At 36.5% G+C, this 19,622-nt stretch overlaps 1 protein-coding gene across 1 annotated transcript in view; it reads left to right on the top strand.

Moving 5' to 3' along the window:
- Nucleotides 1–19,622, top strand: part of CCDC73 (coiled-coil domain containing 73) — a 114,287-nt gene that overhangs the window by 65,383 nt on the left and 29,282 nt on the right. Inside the window, exons 9-11 of the mRNA XM_068554197.1 lie at nt 6,292–6,423; nt 6,939–6,998; nt 8,390–8,491. Coding sequence (XP_068410298.1) covers nt 6,292–6,423; nt 6,939–6,998; nt 8,390–8,491 — 294 coding nt within the window. The remainder of the gene's footprint in view (nt 1–6,291; nt 6,424–6,938; nt 6,999–8,389; nt 8,492–19,622) is intronic.

Here is a 19,622-nt window from a genome sequence, read left to right as displayed (position 1 = left end):
TTTTACAAATTGACTATGAACTATCGTGTCATTAACAATAGTCTTATTTGGCTGACATTGACTGCTGTCACCAAGTATTTTTATTGCCATTTGCTTTATCCTGAATAAATCAACTTTGATTTCATCAAATCTTATTTTAGGCAAAGGTGTCACATTTTTTAAATATCATGTTCATCACTCTTCTTATGTTCATTAAAATTTTTAGTTCTTCTTAGATCCCTGACTGTATTAAGGTGCTATGGGATAAGTATGAAACGTGGTTCTTTTCCTTGAGGAGTTCATAGTCTACAAAAAAACTCTTATTGTAATCAGTTATGAAATAATGAATCTTAATTCTTTAAATAAAGAATACTTAGTTATTCATAACACCATTACGACTTCAGACCACTTTATTCTAAAAGTAGAGAAAATAATCATAGAATCCCTTGAATTCACCTTAGTAGTAATAACAGGTAACAATGCCTAGAACATAGTAGATGCTCAACAAATACTTGTTGCATAGATTATTACATGCCAGGCACTTTGTTAGTTTTTAAAAAAATTATATCTCCATTTTACAGATGAGGAACTTGAGGCAGAATGCATTTAAGTAAGTTACCTAAAGTTACACAACAAGGAAAATAGAGTGAGGTTTGGAACCCAAACAAATTTGGCTCCAGAACCTGTGATCTTAACCATTCTACTGGTAACAGTAACAGTATAAGCAATTCATCCGCATAAGTTTCTTCTCTGCTTCATTCACCATTAGAAAACATATGTTTATTAAAAGGGGAAGTTGCTAATATTCATCCTCCTAAACTACTAGGTCCCCATAGACCTTGACTCTGCGTATCTAGACTAGTATTTCCATTACCTTGAAACTCATCATTAAATACTGCTTCCTTTGGGCTCTGTCATTCAGCCCTTCTCCTTCTCCAACCAGAGCATCCTTTTCTATCACCTGTAACATTTACACACCCCACTCTGTTCTTAGATTGACCTCTAGTCTTTTAGTCTCCATTACTTCACCCAGTCCATTGGCCTATTCCTGCCTACACATAATTCCCTGCATAATATTTCTCATTTATTCTGTTTATTTTAACTCATACTTTACCTTTTTTCTCTAAAACTAAACCTTTCAACTATAGTCATCTGAAGGAGGTACATGACTTAGATCATACTAGTGTTGCTTTTCTCCTTATATTCTCATTTGCAATATGAATTTAATGATATCTGCCTTTCCTGTTTTATATATGTGTAAGAAATATAAAATAATATGTGGAAAAGCACTTCAGAAAGTTTAACATGCATAGAAATTTATGGGATTATTGTTACTTGCAAGTGAAATTAGGTTAAAATTAAGGCAAATTAAAAAAAAAAAAATTAAGGCAAATTTTGATGGTGCAGTTTTTCTGCACCATAACTATAGGTGGGTTATATGCATAGGCTTTCAAGACAACTAAAACATTGCCTCATCTGATAAATTTTTTATCAGATAGGAAAGTCTGAAATTTCTTCCAACTCATTAATTGCTTTTTCCCCCTTCATGCTTGAATTATATTCTATTTCTACAATGACTAGTTCTCTGCCAACTATTTGTCTTCTTCAGATCCTCTCTAAATTTCATGGAATCATAAGGATCATCTGATCTACTGGTTTTTATCTTTCTTTGAGTTGTAGAACCTTCTGTTAAAGATGTGGAAGCTCAGTATTAAAACAAAGAAGAGCTACTTGTGCTTGAAGGGAGAGTTTTAGGAACACTGGAGCCATACAAGTTGGCTCTTTCTTCTCTATCAGCAGCTGTGGAGGGGCTCCATGGAACCTCTAGGACTTCTCAGAGCACAATTTAAAAACCGTTAACTGGATCCAACAGTTAGTTGAATTATTCAAAGTCAAGCATCTTGTAAAAAAGTCTCCATTTATCCTCACTTTGTACTGTATACTATTTGTAGTCAGTAATATTCTAAACAACCTATAAGTTTTATAATGTTAGTTGAAATTCTTCATGTAGTGGATATTGTGATAATTCCTCAACATCTAGTGCACCTCATATGATCAGTCTGTCTCTAAGCCAATTAATATCATCTCCATTCCTTATGCCAGTATTTGGTTCAGGAATTAGCATGTGATCTAATTCTGGCTAGCAGGAGGTGGTTCAAAGAAAATTTTTCTTACTCTTTAATAAGAGTTCCAGGAAGAGACAGTTGCTGTGGAATACCTAAATTACCTCTTGCTACAGAATATATTTCATTATTATTTAATGGTTTAAGTATGGCTTTCTGATAGTTATAACCAAAGCATCCTAACTTATACTGACAATTCATGCTTTTCATTACAGAATATTGTATTTTGTACAAAATGATGTTTAAACTATAAAATGTATTAATTTTGAACATCTGTGTGATAGTTCACTTTTTAAGGGTCTTTGGGTACAAATAAATTCCTCCGGTTCGCAGATTATCTTTCTTTTTTCCGATTCCTCCAAAGCTGTATCATAGCGTCTCTTTCTTTTCTTCATATTCTTTTTTTCAATTAGCTCATCCTCCTTAATTCCATCATTCACTTCATATAGATGACTTCATATCTATATTTCTAGCCTCACATTTCTTTTAATCTCCAGTTCTGTATTTTCAACTGCCTGCAGGTCATTGCCTTTTATGACTTACTGTAACTTCAGGGTCACCCATTGGATTGATTCTTTATTCTCCCCATCCTTCCTCCTCCCCCTGCCAAAAAAAAAAAAATCATACAACTCTCCCTTCAAAGGAAATCACCTTGCTCCCTATGACGGTGAGCCATCACTGATACCTTGAAACTTCATTTGAGGGAATTCATCATATGTAACCTTTTATAATTTGAAAAATAATGAATGAACGATTTTTTTTAGAACAGTAACAGCCTATGGCTTAGGCTTAGTGATTTGTGCTTTTTGGCTTTCTTAAGAGTCAATCTCAGAATATTGTCCCTCTCTTATTTCTTGTCTTTAATAGATTTTTCATCTATTTCATCAGTGAAGCAGATTTTTCGTTTCCTTTCCATTTTCATGCATCTCTGTTTCACATTTCATGGTCTCTTATTTCTTCTAGCTTCATCTAAACGCTTTGAAATCATCTTTTTTCCTTCATTTCCTTTGTCTATTCAATTATGTCTTCCTTTAGAATGTCTCATATTTTTCATTATCCATTTCTCAATGGTTTAGACATTCATCATCTCATGCCTGGATTAATGAAATAGCCTCGTAGCCAGTGTTCTGTTCTCCAGTTTTTATTCACTCTTTTTGCTGGACTAACTTTACTAAGTTACTAGTTTAATATTATTGCTTCTACGTGCCTGACACATGCTAGATACTTAGCATATGTAGAAGGAATGATAAATTGAATAGTTCTCCTTTGTCTACCAAATCAAGTCCAAAACTTTTTTTTCCAGCTTTATTGAGATATAATTGACATATAACACTGTTTAAGCTTAAGGTGTACAACATGTTGATTTAGTCCCAAACTTTTTTAATTGGCTTTCCAGAACTTCCATGGTCTGGTCCCATTTTACATCTTCAACATTGTTTCCTACTACTTCCTAATAAGCATCTTCCATTCTGTTTAATCCAAAATCTTTGTTGCCATTATCATAATTCTTAATTTTCCCTGTCTTTTTACCTTTTCTCTCCTCCATATTCCCTGCCCCAACTTGAAATGCCTTCTCTCAACTTACTTGTATTAAACAGGATTGAGGCAGGAAACAGATGGCACATTGGTATGGGAAATTGAGAAAAGTTTGATGAAAGAGCTATTTACAGAGTTGTAGGCAGAGTTAAGGGAAACCAACAAGGGATAGAAGGTAGACCTGATGGTGGCAAGGGAAGGAAGCAGATACTGGAACCTGGAGGGAGCTATAGGTAAAGCTGTAGAAGAAAGCTACAGTTCAGAAGCTGTGACCTTTGGTAAAGGTACAGAGCTATTGCCAATTTGTTGTCATGTAGGGAGGGAGCTGGGGAAACACCTCCATCTCTCTCTCTTCCCAGCATACTGATTTACTGATGCCTCCCAGAGATTGAGCCCCACAAGCCAGAGGGAAGGGAGCTTGCTTGCTATATCCACAGATGCCACACCGGCCACAGAGAAAGTGGAGGGTGAATCAGGAGCGACAAATGAAGGATATCCAGTATACTACTCATTCTTCAACGCCTACCTCCTTCATTCAAACTTCTTTCATTTTTCAGTACATGCTGATTGTTCTCTTTGTACATTATTTTGTCTGCCTGCTTTTCTGAGAATAAAGCCGTATCTCTTAACCCACGTGGTTACTTTAGCAGTCATTTTATGTAGTGCACGTATCTAAAGGGAATATGTGAACTAAGACCAGTGAATCCATTCTCCTGGATTTTGGACTAGGGGTTAAAAGGTAATCAATCAGGCAAGTTTCCTTCTAGGTGGCTGAGGTTATAACATGTAGAACTCTGGAGGTATTGACAGCCCTGTTTTCTGCTGTTCCTTTTTCAGCTTCCTTGATACCACATTCTCTTGGTTTTCTTTCTGCCTCAGTTGACTGTATTTCTCAGCCTTCTGTATTAGCAGCTTCTTTAATCCATGAATCTTGGAGTTCTTTAAGACTCAGTCATTTGTCATCATCTTTCCTCTAACTAATAACTAAGTGACTGCACCTGTTTCCATAGCTTTACATACTATTTTAAAACTGATACATGAGAAATATGTGTTTGTTTTAGAAAAAAAGAGAAAACACCTAACAGCAAAATGAAGAAAATAAAAATTTCCTGTAATCTCACCACACTAATGAACCAACTTCGGTTCTTAAATACAACCTTTTAAAAATTGAAGTGTATTAATCAAGATTCTTAATTGTAAGATGATTTTTTTCAGCAAAGGAATTTGCATGTTGGTCATCTCAGACTTGGAAAACTGTCATAAACAAAAGAAGGTATATAACCAACTTCCACTACTAAGTTGTTGTACACTGCAGCTTGTACCATCACTGTTGACCATAGTAGATACTGCTACTGCTACAGCAGTATCACTGTTGTCCATGGAAGGTTGAAGTTACTAGCACAGCCCCTGCTATGTACCAACAGAAAGGTTTGCAGCAGTTCTTTTTCTTGTGTTACTAGTTCCTGATCCAATATCCAAGACATGTGCTTCTGATTAGCAGAGCCTGGTGTCATGCTTATAAAGCTAGTATTTGGCATTTCCGGCTTCTCTAGTGGGCCTTCAAAATTCAAAGGGAGTTCAGGTGCTGTGTAATCAGGAATGTGAAAATCACATCCTTGAGTATTTAATATAGTCTATACACAGAACAGCAGTACAATGAAGTACACACCATTCAGAAGCTGGTGTTTCGGGATTTAAATGTGTTTGGATGTATCTGTTAAACTCAGTGGACATAAAACTTCACAGTGAAGACTTCTTTTGTATCCCCTTCAAGTCTATCCTCTACAATGATGCCAGAGTTATTTTTCTAAAATGCAGATCTTGTTATGTCATTCTCTTATTCAAAATCCTTCAGTGGTTAATTCCTCATTGTCTATAGGATAAAATTAAAACTCTTTAGCTTGGCCTACAAATCTTTCAATATTTGAATTTTGCCAAACTTCTAGTCACAACTACCAGTACTCTACTCCTCCCCCTTACCCATAACAAATTAGCTCCAACCATATCATATTAGTTCTGTTTCCCTGAAAAATATGCTCTTTCATGTTTCTGTACCTTTCTGAATCTTTTTGCCTGGAATATCTACTCATTTTTTTGTCCTCTTCAAAAATTTATCTTTAGAGACTCAGTTCAAATACCACTTTCCTGTGTAATGCCTTCTTGATGCCCTCAACCAAACTGTTTCATTCTTTATATTTCTATACATTCCTTCCTGTATTATAGCACTCATCACGTTATAATTATTTCTTACATAAATTTTTCTTATTAGCTGCTAATAACTTGGGAATTGATAATCTTTTATATCATGTTTTTATCTTAAAAGATTTTTGTTGAATAAGTCATCAGTGAAAACATCCTGCTTCTGGTTGGTTAGTTCATTTAGTTAGTGTATTATTTTTAAGAACAAAGATCATGCATTCTATCTTTGTGTCATTGCGTTTGCCTATTCCGTAACTACAAATAGCATTGGCTAATTATCTTGCAAGGAAACTAGGGAAAAAGGACCTTGATGGGCAAGTAGTAGTATCTTAATATATGAAATATAGTAAATTATAGTGATAGGTTTAAAATGAACTTTAAAACTGTCAGAAAAGTGCCTTGCTTTGATGAAACATGTGTACTGAATTCTCTGTTTGATGTTTCTTATGTTAAGGAACTTAAAAAAGTAACCTCAGACTTGATAAAGACCAAGGTCACATGTCAACAACATAAGATGGGAGAAGAAAACATCAATTTAACAATTAAAGAACAAAAATTTCAAGAACTTCAAGAAAGACTCAAAATGGTATTTAATTAAATATGTTCATGTTTATAAAATGAACATTTTTGTAAAATTTATGAAAATTTGAGATATATAAACAAGAAGATTATAATACAAAAACGTTCCTTCTTTGTAGAGTTAATATACATAGTAAAGATTTTACAAATTTTTAAAAAATTGCTAGATAATTTTTGGCATTATCAACAAAACTTTAGGATAATAAAATTTAGCTATAACCACTTTATTTTCACTTTAATATGGTATCAGGTAATCTTCTGGTATAATGGTATCCTCAGGAAAGCTTTTGGAGATGAGAAATTCTGTAGTTTCTAACATTAATGTTCATAAGTTTACACCAGCCTGTACTGGGTATCTAACACCACCTTCAGTTCACTAGAGTCACTGCTTCAACAGTAAACAAACATTGGTTCTCTGGAGTAATAATAGGTCATCACACTCCCAAATTTGTTAAGCACTGGATTGAATGTATAATTTGCTGAATTTTGTATCATAACTTTAAAATTATTCACATTTTTTAGGAATTGGAATTAAATAAGAAGATTAATGAAGAGATTACCCATATTCAAGAAGAAAAACAGGCAAGCAATCATAAGATAATTTGGAAGCCAGTAAATATTTTAAAAACCAAATACAATGTGGGAAATAAACTAAGTTAAGTAACAAATGGAATCATGCCTAGGTCAATTCCTAGCACATAGTAAGCACTCAGTTGGTGTGTATTGAATGGATACATGTGTACCTTTTTTAACCAGGTCTCACCTATACTCCCATTAAAAAATAAATCAGAGGAGAAATGGGGAGATGTTCATCAAAAGGTACAAACTTCCAGTTGTAAGATGAGTTAGTTCTGGGGATGGAATGTATAGCATGATGACTTTAGTTAACAATACTGTATCATATATTTGAGAGTTGCTAAGAGAGTAGATTTTTTTTTTATGAGACTCCGAAAACATATTATTTTAAAAGTATTTATTTAGTTAGTTGAGGTGTAGTCGATTTACAATGTTATATTAGTTTCAAGTGTACAACATAGTGATTCAAAATTGTTATAGATTATACTCCATTTAAAGTTATTATAAAATATTGACTATATTCCCTGTGCTGTACAATATATCCTTGTAGCTTACTTATTTTATACGGAGAGTCTTAAATGTTCTCACCACATACAAAAAACTTGGTGATTATGTGTGGTGATAGAGATTTTAACCTTATTGTGTTAATTATATCACAATAAATATGTGTATCAAATCATCACGTTGTACACCGTAAGCTTACACGTTATATGGCAATTATATCTCAATAAAGCTGGAAAAAAATTACATTAAAATATTTTATAATAAATAAGATAAAAAGAATAAAAATAAATTAGTTTTTTCCTTAGTTTGGACCACTAGCAGATAATTATTGAAATGTGTGTATGCTTAGAGCATGCATTTGCAGGACATTATACTCTCATTGGCATTTATTTGATATTTATACTTATTCTATTCTAAAAAAAGATATGTGAAAGAAAATTTCTCCTGCTTCTTTTTTTTCTCTTCTGCTTTTCCTCTGTTTGATTCTGAATGCATGCCATGCCATCCTAGCCCACCAGCAGTGATATATTTTAGTAGTGATAATATTTACCATTTGGGGGGAAAACCAACAAAAGTTTTAGTTTTGAATTCTTTACATTTTTCAGTAGTGTCACAGAATTCGTGGTCCATTTCAGAAACTTTGTTAATTATTTGAGGAACTCTTAGAAATAATACTTTGTAAGAAATCACGTAATACAAATTATGTTAAATATTAAATTAATAAAATATACCATTAGTTTATTTCAGTACATTGTTTATTATGGCATTGAAATTAAACTGTAAAGATAATAAGTTAAGAAACTAGAAAATATATTTTTAAGAATGAGTTTAGAAACATACCTACTGCCTTAAAACTTTTTCAATTAATATGTCATATTTATACTTTTTTATAGGGCATCATCATTTCTTTCCAACAATTGCAGCAGTTACTTCAGCAACAGACTCAAGCTAATACTAAAATGGAAGAAGAATTGAAGGTGCTAAAAGAAAATAATCAGGATATATATACATATCCTGATTTTATATATATATATTAGTATGTTTTCATCTAATGAGTTTTACCTGTTTAGTTGCATTCGTCTGTCCAACTTTATCTGAGATCATTTTGAATTTTAAGGGTAAAATATTGGCCTCCTTCATCAGCTTGTTATCAATGTCCAAAGTAATGAACATTTATTTTATTTTATTTATTTATTTTTTCCCCAGCATTTTTTTTTAAAGTATTTGTTTATTTATTTATTTATGGCTGTGTTGGGTCTTCGTTTCTGTGCGAGGGCTTTCTCTAGTTGCGGCAAGCGGGGGCCGCTCTTCATCGCGGTGCGCGGGCCTCTCACTATCGCGGCCTCTCTTGTTGCAGAGCACAGGCTCCAGATGCGCAGGCTCAGTAATTGTGACTTACGGGCCCAGCTGCTCCGCGGCACGTGGGATCTTCCCAGACCAGGGCTCGAACCCGTGTCCCCTGCATTGGCAGGCAGATTCTCAATCACTGCGCCACCAGGGAAGCCCCCCCCAGCATTTTTTAATGAAAATTTTTGAACATACAGGAACGTTGAGAGAATTGTATCATAAATAATCATATACCTACCTCCTAGTTTCTACAATTAATATTTTACCTATTTGCTTTATCATATGTTTCTCCACCCCTTGCATTTCAAAGTAAATTGCAGTCATCCGTACACTTCACCCTTAGCATATTACATCATGAGCATCATTAAATAGAGTTCAGTACTTGACAGATCTTTTGTTTGCTTTTTGAGGTAAAATTTATGAGCATGTTTTATTTTTTTATTTTTTTAAAAAATTTTTTAATTTATTATTTATTTATTATTTTTATTTTTGGCTGTGTTGGGTCTTCGTTTCTGTGTGAGGGCTTTCTCCAGTTGCGGCGAGTGGGGGCCACTCTTCATCGCGGTGCGTGGGCCTCTCACTATCGCGGCCTCTCTTGTTGCGGAGCACAGGCTCCAGACGCTCAGGCTCAGTAGTTGTGGCTCACGGGCCCAGTTGCTCCGCGGCATGTGGGATCTTCCCAGACCAGGGCTCGAACCCGTGTCCCCTGCATTGGCAGGCAGATTCTCAACCACTGCGCCACCAGGGAAGCCCTGAGCATGTTTTATTTTAACATTTAAGTTGCTAGTTAAATGTTCAGTTTTATCAAGTAACTGATGTAATTTTGTAGCAGATTGGATGGGTTTGTGTTTTTTTTTCTGTGTCTTAGAATTGTGGCCAAGATCCAAAACTGAAAATAAAAGGTGACAAGTGTCACCACATTCTAGGAGAGGAATCCGTGACCTCACAGAAATGGAGGGAGGGCAGCTCCCTCTTCACAGGAACATGATAGAACTGACCCTATTACCATAACAATCACCCCATCATCCTCTTCCCAGTATATATACGAAAATGATTGCGGAGGGGAAGAAGTTATGGCCACTGATGTTTTGGGAGTGAAGGTTCATTAAGAGAGATTTTTCTCTTACATCCCTAGTAGAGGGAGATGCACTTCCCCTCATGAATCTAAGTGAAGGAGTCTACAGGAAAATCGTGTAAAAATTGGGGTACAAAAAGGGGAAACTGCCATCTTGTTTTTTAGATGGATGCTTGAGATGCTATTGAAACGTGAAGGTCCACTGTGGTGTTGCCAGTAAAATGTGATAAGTTCATGTGGGAGAACTTGGCCTATGTTTCTTGAAGTGTGGAAGTGTATACCAAGAACATATAGACTGATGCCCAGTGCTAGTCTAGAAATTTCAAGGAGGAAAGTTTTTGGAGTAATCTGTTCCAGTGGAGCTTGAAGTGTGTATTGTGCTTGTTCTAATGCTATATGGCCCTGGAAGCGTGCAGAATTGAGAACATGGTGGTTCCTTGGCTCCACGTGAAGGTATGTGGAGGTTAGTGGAAGAGCAGGAACTGCCAAGTGATGGGATGTCCAACTCAAGAGAAGGCGTTGGGGACATGTTCCACTGGGGTGGCCAGTGGAAAATATTTGTGCGCCTCTGAAGGGATTCTTGGTAATGAAGGGTGAAGCTGAACATTTCCCAAGAAAAGTACATTCACCTCCCACAAAAAGACCACTCTCAGCAGAGGCCTGGGCCAGCTTCATGGGAATGTAACCAGTACAGTTGCATAAAGCCCAGAGGAGCCTTGAGTTTCAGTTTTAGTATTCTGTGGTCACTGTCTTAACATTTTTTTTAAATTTTATTTATTTATTTAATTTATTTTTGGCTGTGTTGGGTCTTCGTTGCTGCACGCGGGCTTTCTCTAGTTGCAGCAAGCGGGGGCTACTCTTCGTTGCGGTGTGCGGGCTCCTCATTGCGGTGGCTTCTCTTGCTGCGGAGCACGGGCTCTAGGTGCGTGGGTTTCAGTAGTTGTGGCACGTGGGCTCAGTAGTTGTGGCTCGCGGGCTCTAGAGCGCAGGCTCAGTAGTTGTGGCGCACAGGCTTAGTTGCTCCACAGCATGTGGGATCTTCCCGGACCAGGGCTCAAACCCATGTCCCCTGAATCAGCAGGCAGATTCTTAACCACTGCACCACCAGGGAAGCCCCTTTTTAAATTTTTATATTTGAATATATGTTTTGTAAATTAAGTCTGATGAGAAAATGGAGCATGCACTGGGGCTTGAAGCCTCAGCTCTGGCGTTCTCCTGCCTCCTACTGGCTACCAGGAACCATTCTTGGCTGCTGACTCTTCTACCCTTTGGTGCCCTCGGCCCGGCACAGCCTTAGCCTCCCTGCTCCTGTCTTGCCACTGCTGTGAGTCGACTGGGTCACATTGGTGGGTAGAGGCCTGTGTTCTCTTGTTGCCCTTTAACACAGGTGGAGGCCTAGATGTAGCAGGGAGGGTCTGAGCTGAGTACATGTGCCCTGCAGCATCCTCTGTCCCAGGTCGGCAATGCCCCGGCACATTAGGTAGGTGCCTTGGCAGGGAGTGTGTCCCCAGTCCAGGTACTGAGTTGCATCCCTGCCTGGCAGTTGCAATCCTTTAGAGGTTACCCACCTGCCATAGGTTGGGGCAGAGGACCCATGGGATGGAGAGACTGACTTCACCAACTTCAGCCAGGACATAATACATGGGTCTAGCAGCTTGCAGGAGGTAGAACCCAGTGCTGAGTCATGTGGTGAGGCCCTTAGGCATCTGTGAGGGTCTGCCTTTGGCCTGTGAGTATCCCAGGGGACCATAACATTAAGTAGAAAATAAAAAGCACCATGGTAGGTGGATAGGAAGAAAAAAAGAGAGGGGGAGAGAGAGAAAGCGAGAGGGAGGGAGGAACCACGAAGAAAAGAAAAAGTTTTGTATTTAAGTGTCTTTAATTTCTGGCACCTGGCCCCAGAAATTATGCTGAGTCTATCATCATTGAATGAAACCAAACTTAACCTGAGCAATGAAACACTTATCTTCTTACCATTGATGTTCTATAACTAGTCATGTAAAGAGAGGTTTGCCTTCCTCTTTTCTTTTGCCTGCCCCCCAGTACTAGGGAGAGGGAAAAGGTATGCTAGAGCCAAATCTCTCCCTTCTTTTAATGCTTTCACCTACTCCAATAAAAGATTAGTTTAAAAAAATTTCTCTTAAAGTCCAGTTATCAGGAAGTATCTCCCCCTTCACCTCTTCTACCCACCCTATAGATGCATAACTGGGACTGTTTCCCTAAGGTGTTGAACCTTCTCTCAAGAAACATATGATATAATTTATCCAAATTATTGATGAGTAGCAGTTATCAGGATTGTCTGATAACTTTCAATCCATTTAAAGGAGTTGATGCATAGATTTTTAGGATGATCAAAATGTTAGAGATTAGCCAGTCCAGCCATTTCATTTTGTGATGAAATAGAGATCCACTAAATGTAAGCAGTGTAGTTCAAGGCCCTATAATTAGTGGCAAAACCAGAATTAAATATTTGTCTTGATTCTACTTCAGCACTACTTCTACAACATTACATTGTTAAAATATTTCTTCCTAGATCTGTGAGAACTGCCATTCTTGTTACATCAGTTATACAAAGACTACAACTTTCAAATTGCCCTTCATTGGCTCTAAATCCAATGTTTATGTATTGTTGAATTCTACAGGGCCTACAGTAGTCATAAATATATGTAGTCATGTGTTTCTTTGAGTTAATGATGAAGGTAACTATGGTACAGGATCTTTTAACTGTAACTGCCAATATTTTAGATAATCCAAATGCCTCTCTCTTTTACTAGCCCCATTATTGCCTGAGCCTTGATAGTACATGGAGAAACTAGATTTCATATAGTAAAATTTCAAACAAAGTATTAGCAAGAACAGGATAGAATTGTCAGCTTTTTAACAGATAAGGGCATTAAAAAATAAACAATACCATCTATCATCACTTTCATTTTATAAAAGATAACGTTTTAACACCAAAAGTATATTAAGGATGTAATATCAGATAAAGGACAGTCCTTTACAAGAGAACACATTTGATGACTTTATATTGACATTTTTTGCCATGGACTAGTGAGATTTTTGTCATGGATCAGTACTTGTTTACAGACTGGTGTTGGAGAACCGCTGATATATAGTATAACAAAATATTAATGTTGAACTGTTGCTGAGGATTATGCTGCATAGATATCTCAAGTGTTTTCCCGAGGAGCATTCTAATTCCACCTGTACTAAAAGGGATCATTACTCTTCATAATGGCCTACTGTTTTTCAGTGCTCTGCAATCATGCTATCATCTGTCTTATTTTTTTTTTAAGTACAATTTGGAGCATAGAGACCTAAATTCTCATGATAGAGAATATTTTCTACTATGATTTAATCATAGTTTAGTCCAGATAAAAGTATAGTTATGCTGCTATTATCATAGTGTTAGGAAGAATAATTTATTTATTTAGTTTGCTCCTATGGTCATAGTGTTAACATAGTATTAACCAGAATAATTTACTTAATTTTTGGTATATTAAAGCATTAACAGGTGGTTTTATTTTGATTTTCCACAATATACATTTTTTCAGAGAGGGTTTTCAGGCTTGTTAATCCAGATGCAAATAATAGCGAATAACTTCCTGGTAGACTGTAAATTCCATAAAAAGAGTAACATTTTCACTAATAAAAGCCCAAAAGAGTATCTGCCAAATAGTAGGAGCTCATTAAATTTTATTAAATTAATGAATGATTAACAATGAGTAAATTCAGACTCTTTGCAAGTTCAGATATTGCTAGGTCAGGGCTTCTGGTTAAACATATCGGATTGAACCTATACATTCCCTTCTATTTCCTTCTGAAACTGCAATAAATGACATTAATAAATCCACAAGGATGAGGAAATAGGGAGAAGAAACAATAAAAATTAAGTTTTAAAAGTGGGAACCATATGGAAAATTAGTAATTTACTTAGCAAATGAGAGAAAGTAGAAACCCAAGTTGAAGATACAGAAATAATCAGGAATTGCAAGCATCATGTGCCTCTAGAAGTAAGGTGCACAATTGAAGCCAAAAACTAGAAGGTCTATATAAGAAGCTGTCGCATATCCGGATTCTTTCCCCTACCCTGCACAAATAGGCACTCCCTGTCTTCTGTTTGGCAGAAGATTGGAGAATTACGTTGGAGAGTTTAAGGAGCAACTGAGGTTGGGGAGATTCAGTAGAGTGCTAGAGGCAACTGGTACCAGGGAGAGCTAGTTGTTAGAGCTGTTGTCATTTTGTAAGCTGGTTTAAATGAGTGGTAGCTTGAGTTGACCATGGTGGGGTTTTTAACACTAATGAAATTGGCAAGTGCTGCAAATCAGGCTTTTTTTTTTTTTTTTTTTTTTTTTTGAGACCCAATTTACCAGCACAGTACTAAGAGTATCATATTGAAAACAGTTTGGGAAGTCTAAATACTGAATTCTGAAGTCTCCCAGCCTAGTCCTTAAGAGGACAGTTAACCTTGTAACATCCAGGCAGCAGAATGGAAGATTCCATTATGGGGCAACTAACCTGCTCAAGAGAAGAGACTGTAGCTGCTGCAGTTAAGCTCTCCCGATGAAACAGCTCAGCCAGATCAGTGCACAGTGAAGCCCACCACTATAGTGACAAAACTTTGTAGTTGACAAAGCTTTCAGCCAGCTTTTTAATATTTCATTGTTAAATATGAACAAGCAGTTAAGGATCACTGGATATTTGAAGAAAGTCTCCAATGTGAAAAACAAACAAAACAAACAGGGTAATGAAAAAAAACTTGGAGAAGCTAAGAAATTATACTCAGTTAAGAGAAATGTATTTATTAATCCACAAAACAGTAATTGAGTCTAAAAAAAGAAACATTCCTAGAATAAAAGAGAACCCTTAAAATAAATATATTAGTAGACATGAAAAAGTACAATGGAAAGGTTGGAAGATAATATCGAGATGATCTGAGAAAGTAGAACCAAAAGACAAGAAGATGGAAAACAGGAAAGGAAGAAAATGAGGGGTCAGTTCAAGAGGTCTGGTGAGTTTCAGAGAGAACAGAGAAGATGGAAGGAGAGCAAATGACCAAAGAAATAATGCAAGAAAGTAACCCATAACTGAAGGATCTGAGTTTGTTTTGCCTAACCCCAATGCATATCATTATGAAATTTCATACTACACTTAAAGAGAAGATTATAAAACTCTCGGTGGGAGAAAAAAAAGTAGGTCACATAGGAAGGATCCAAAATGAGAATGGCAACATAATGACTTCAGACTTTTCATTGGCAGCACTGGAGGTAGAAGATAATAGAACCATGCCTTCAAAGGTTCCAAAGCAGAATTGTATGGTATTTAGCCAAAGAAGTTGTTAAGTATTGGTAAAATAAACATATTTTCAGACAAGCAGGGTCTCAAAAAATGTACCATATCTGCCTCCTTTATCAAGAAGTAGTAGAAAGGTTGCTTTATCAAGACAAGGGAATAAACCAAGAGGAAATCATGGGATCTAGGAAACAGGAGACCCATCACAGAAGAAAAAAGGAAATTTTCAGAGATTACCTGATCAGTGTAGCAGAACGAAAGAGCAGTTGGTCCAAATTCTAAGGGAAGGATGGAATGTCTCCAAAACATGGAAACTGAGAGAAAACCTAGCAGTTTCTTTTAGATGGGGGTATAGGTAGGGACAGGAAATGATTGATATATATTAATATAATATATTTTTAAGAACATAATGCTCTTGGTCATTTATTATTACTAGGATAGAGTCTGGTATACTCTCCCATGTCTCCTCTAAACTTTGATTTGTCCATCTTAAAATACAGTGTTATTAATATAAATACTATAAATATTTATTACAATGTTAAAGTACTAAGCATCTATTAAATACATACCGTTGTAAATATTCAGAGACTGCCCTGTTATTATAATATGTACCTATAAATTAAGATGAAATCATTACTTCTATAAAAATATTTGCATTGTCCTAAAGTAGAGGCAGTCAAAATAGGTATTCATTGAGTGCTCTCAAAGTGCATAGTTCTTTATGAGCTAGAGGAGAATCTTCATGTTAAAATTGCAAAATGCTTTTTTTAGATGTTTCCATAACTTTGCATAATTATGTCCTTGCATATTGATAATCTGTATAGTAATTGAGAACTCTAAATAGATGGAATACTATGAAGCCTTTATTTTATTTTATTTATTTATCTATTTATATATTTTTTGCTTTTATTACTTATCTTTATTTGAACAGAAATTTTAAATCTTCAGATCACAAGTCCACTGTCTACTATAGTTTTCTCTAGCTTAGAGACTCTCCTTGGTGCTTTGACGTTGTGGGTGCAGCCTTCACGGGTGTGGTGAATCCATGGCTTAACCCCAGCTGCTTTCACTCATAACTGCGTGGTTAGCAAGACCTCATATGGCCCCATCCTGTCCACTGCACAGCCAACTGATGGTCATGTCCTTGCTCTTTCCAGCTTTTGAGGAGGATGAGGTCTTTGGGTTGAGTAGGGTCCAGGGGTACTTCAGGTGGATAGGCAGACCTATTGGAAGCACACTTATAAACAGAGGTTGGTATAGTGGCTATAATTTTGACATAATTAGCAGTAGTAGGTCCTTTTAAAACGTCACTGGATTCTCCTGCCTGGGTAGACACCTGGAAAAGCCTGCCACACAAAATTTCAAAGGGGCTTAATTTAAGCTTGCTTCTGGAATCCACTCTAATCCATAGCAGGGCAACTGGCAAGGCCTTATCCCAAGTGAAGTTAGTCTTGACATACTTTAGCATTGCTCTTTTTTTAAATGTATGATTCATCTTTGCTCTTTTTTTAAATGCATGATTCATTTTCTCACCTTTTCCTGTTGATTGTGGTCTCAGGATGAATGTAGTTTCTAATCAATACACAATGCTTTAGACACTTGTTGGGTTATGCTAGAGACAGCAGCCAGTCCATTGTCACTGTGAAGGGTGTTAGACGATCCAAATTAGGCAGTGATTTCCATAAGGAGGGCTTTAACTACTTCAGAGATTTTTTTCTGTCCAGGTGGGATATGCTTTCACCCATCCCGAAAAAGATACAAACACTAACACGGATTTAAAATTTCCTGGGGCTCGGGGAATTTGAGTAGTCTATTTGCCACTCCTCAGTGGGGCAAGTTCCTCTATGTTGAGTTCCCATTTGAGGGGACCTATCATGCAATTCTGAGTGACTTGCTGGATGGCCTTTTGCAGAATAGGCCCCATTATTATTATTTTTTTAACATCTTTATTGGAGTATAATTGCTTTACAATGGTTTGTTAGTTTCTGCTGTATAACAAAGTGAATTAGCTATACATATACATATATCCTCATATCTCCTCCCTCTTGCATCTGCCTCCCACCCTCCCTATCGCACCCCTCTAGGTGGTCACAAAGCACCAAGCTGATCTCCCTGCGCTATGCAGCTGCTTCCCACTAGCTATCTGTTTTACATTTGGTAGTGTATATATGTCCACACCACTCTCTCACTTCGTCCCAGCTTACCCTTCCCCCTCCCCATGTCCTCAAGTCCATTCTCTACATCTGCGTCTTTATTCCTGTCCTGCCCCTAGGTTCTTCAGAGCCACTTTTTTTTTTTTAGATTCCATATATATGTGTTAGCATACAGTATTTGTTTTTCTCTTTCTGACTCACTTCACTCTTTATGACAGACTCTAGGTCCATCCACCTCACTACAAATAACTCAATTCTGTTTCTTTTTATGGCTGAGTAATATTCCATTGTATATATGTGCCACATCTTCTTTATCCATTCATCTTTCGATGGATGCTCAGGTTACTTCCTCATTCTGGTTATTGTAAATAGAACTGCAGTGAACATTGTGGTACATGACTCTTTATGAATTATGGTTTTCTCAGGGTGTATGCCCAGTAGTGGGATTGCTGGGTCATATGGTAGTTCTATTTTTAGTTTTTTAAGGAACCTCCATACTGTTCTCCATAGTAGCTGTATCAATTTACATTCCCACCAACAGTGCCAGAGGGTTCCCTTTTTTCCACACCCTCTCCAGCATTTATTGTTTGTAGATTTTTTTGATGATGGCCATTCTGACTGGTGTGAGGTGATATCTCATTGTAGTTTTGATTTGCATTTCTCTAATCATTAGTGATGTCGAGCATTCTTTCATGTGTTTGTTGGCAATCTGTATATCTTCTTTGGAGAAATGTCTATTTAGGTCTTCTGCCCATTTTTGGATTGGGATGTTTGTTTTTTTGATATTGAGCTGCATGAGCTGCTTGTAAATTTTGGAGATTAATCCTTTGTCAGTTGCTTCATTTGCAAATATTTTCTCCCATTCTGAGGGCTGTCTTTTCGTCTTGTTTATGCTTTCCTTTGCTGTACAAAAGCTTTTAAGTTTCATTAGGTCCCATCTGTTTATTTTTGTTTTTATTTCCATTTCTCTTGGAGGTGGGTCAAAAAGGATGATTTATGTCTTAGAGTTTTCTGCCTGTGTTTTCCTCTAAGAGTTTTATAGTGTCTGGCCTTACATTTAGGTCTTTAATCCATTTTGAGTTTATTTTTGTGTATGGTGTTAGGGAGTGTTCTAATTTCATTCTTTTACATGGAGCTGTCCAGTTTTCCCAGCACCACGTATTGAAGAGGCTGTCTTTTCTCCATTGTATATTCTTGCCTCCTTTAGCAAAGTTAAGGTGACCATATATGCGTGGGTTTATCTCTGGACTTTCTCTCCTGTTCCATTGATCTATATTCTGTTTTGTGCCAGTACCATACTGTCTTGGTTACTGTAGCTTTGTAGTATAGTCTGAAGTCAGGGAGCCTGATTCCTCCAGCTCCGTTCTTCTTTCTCAAGATTGCTTTGGCTACTCGGGGTCTTTTGTGTTTCCATACAAATAATGAAATTTTTTGTTCTAGTTCTGTGAAAAATGCCATTGGTAGTTTGATAGGGATTGCATTGAATCTGTAGATTGCTTTGGGTAGTATAGTCATTTTCACAATGTTGATTCTTCCAATCCAAGAACATGGTATATTTCTCCATCTGTTTGTATCATCTTTAATTTCTTTCATCAGTGTCTTATAGTTTTCTGCATACAGGTCTTTTGTCTCCTTAGGTAGGTTTATTCCTAGGTATTTTATTCTTTTTGTTGCAATGGTAAATGAGAGTGTTTCCTTAATTTCACTTTCAGATTTTTCATCATTAGTGTATAGGAATGCAAGAGATTTCTGTGCATTAATTTTGTATCCTGCTACTTTACCAAATTCATTGATTAGCTCTAGTAGTTTTTTGGTAGCATCTTTAGGATTCTCTACGTATAGTATCGTGTCATTTGCAAACAGTGACAGCTTTACTTCTTTCTGATTTGGATTCCTTTTATTTCTTTTTCTTCTCTGATTACTGTGGCTAAACTTCCAAAACTATGTTGAATAATAGTGGTGAGAGTGGACAACCTTGTCTTGTGCCTGAACTTAGAGGAAATGGTTTCAGTTTTTCACCATTGAGAACAATGTTGGCTGTGGGTTTGTCATATATGGCCTTTATTATGTTGAGGTAATTTCCGTCTATGCCTACTTTCTGGAGGGATTTTATCATAAATGGGTGTTGAATTTTGTTGAAAGCTTTTTCTGCATCTATTAAGATGATCATATGGTTTTTATCTGTCAGTTTGTTAATATGGTGTATCACATTGATTGATTTGCATATATTGAAGAATCCTTGTATTCATGGGATAAACC

The sequence above is a fragment of the Eschrichtius robustus genome, chromosome 11, assembly GCF_028021215.1.
Source record: "Eschrichtius robustus isolate mEscRob2 chromosome 11, mEscRob2.pri, whole genome shotgun sequence".
In the NCBI taxonomy this organism is placed as follows: domain Eukaryota; kingdom Metazoa; phylum Chordata; class Mammalia; order Artiodactyla; family Eschrichtiidae; genus Eschrichtius; species Eschrichtius robustus.
This window is presented reverse-complemented; position numbering and strand designations above follow the sequence as displayed.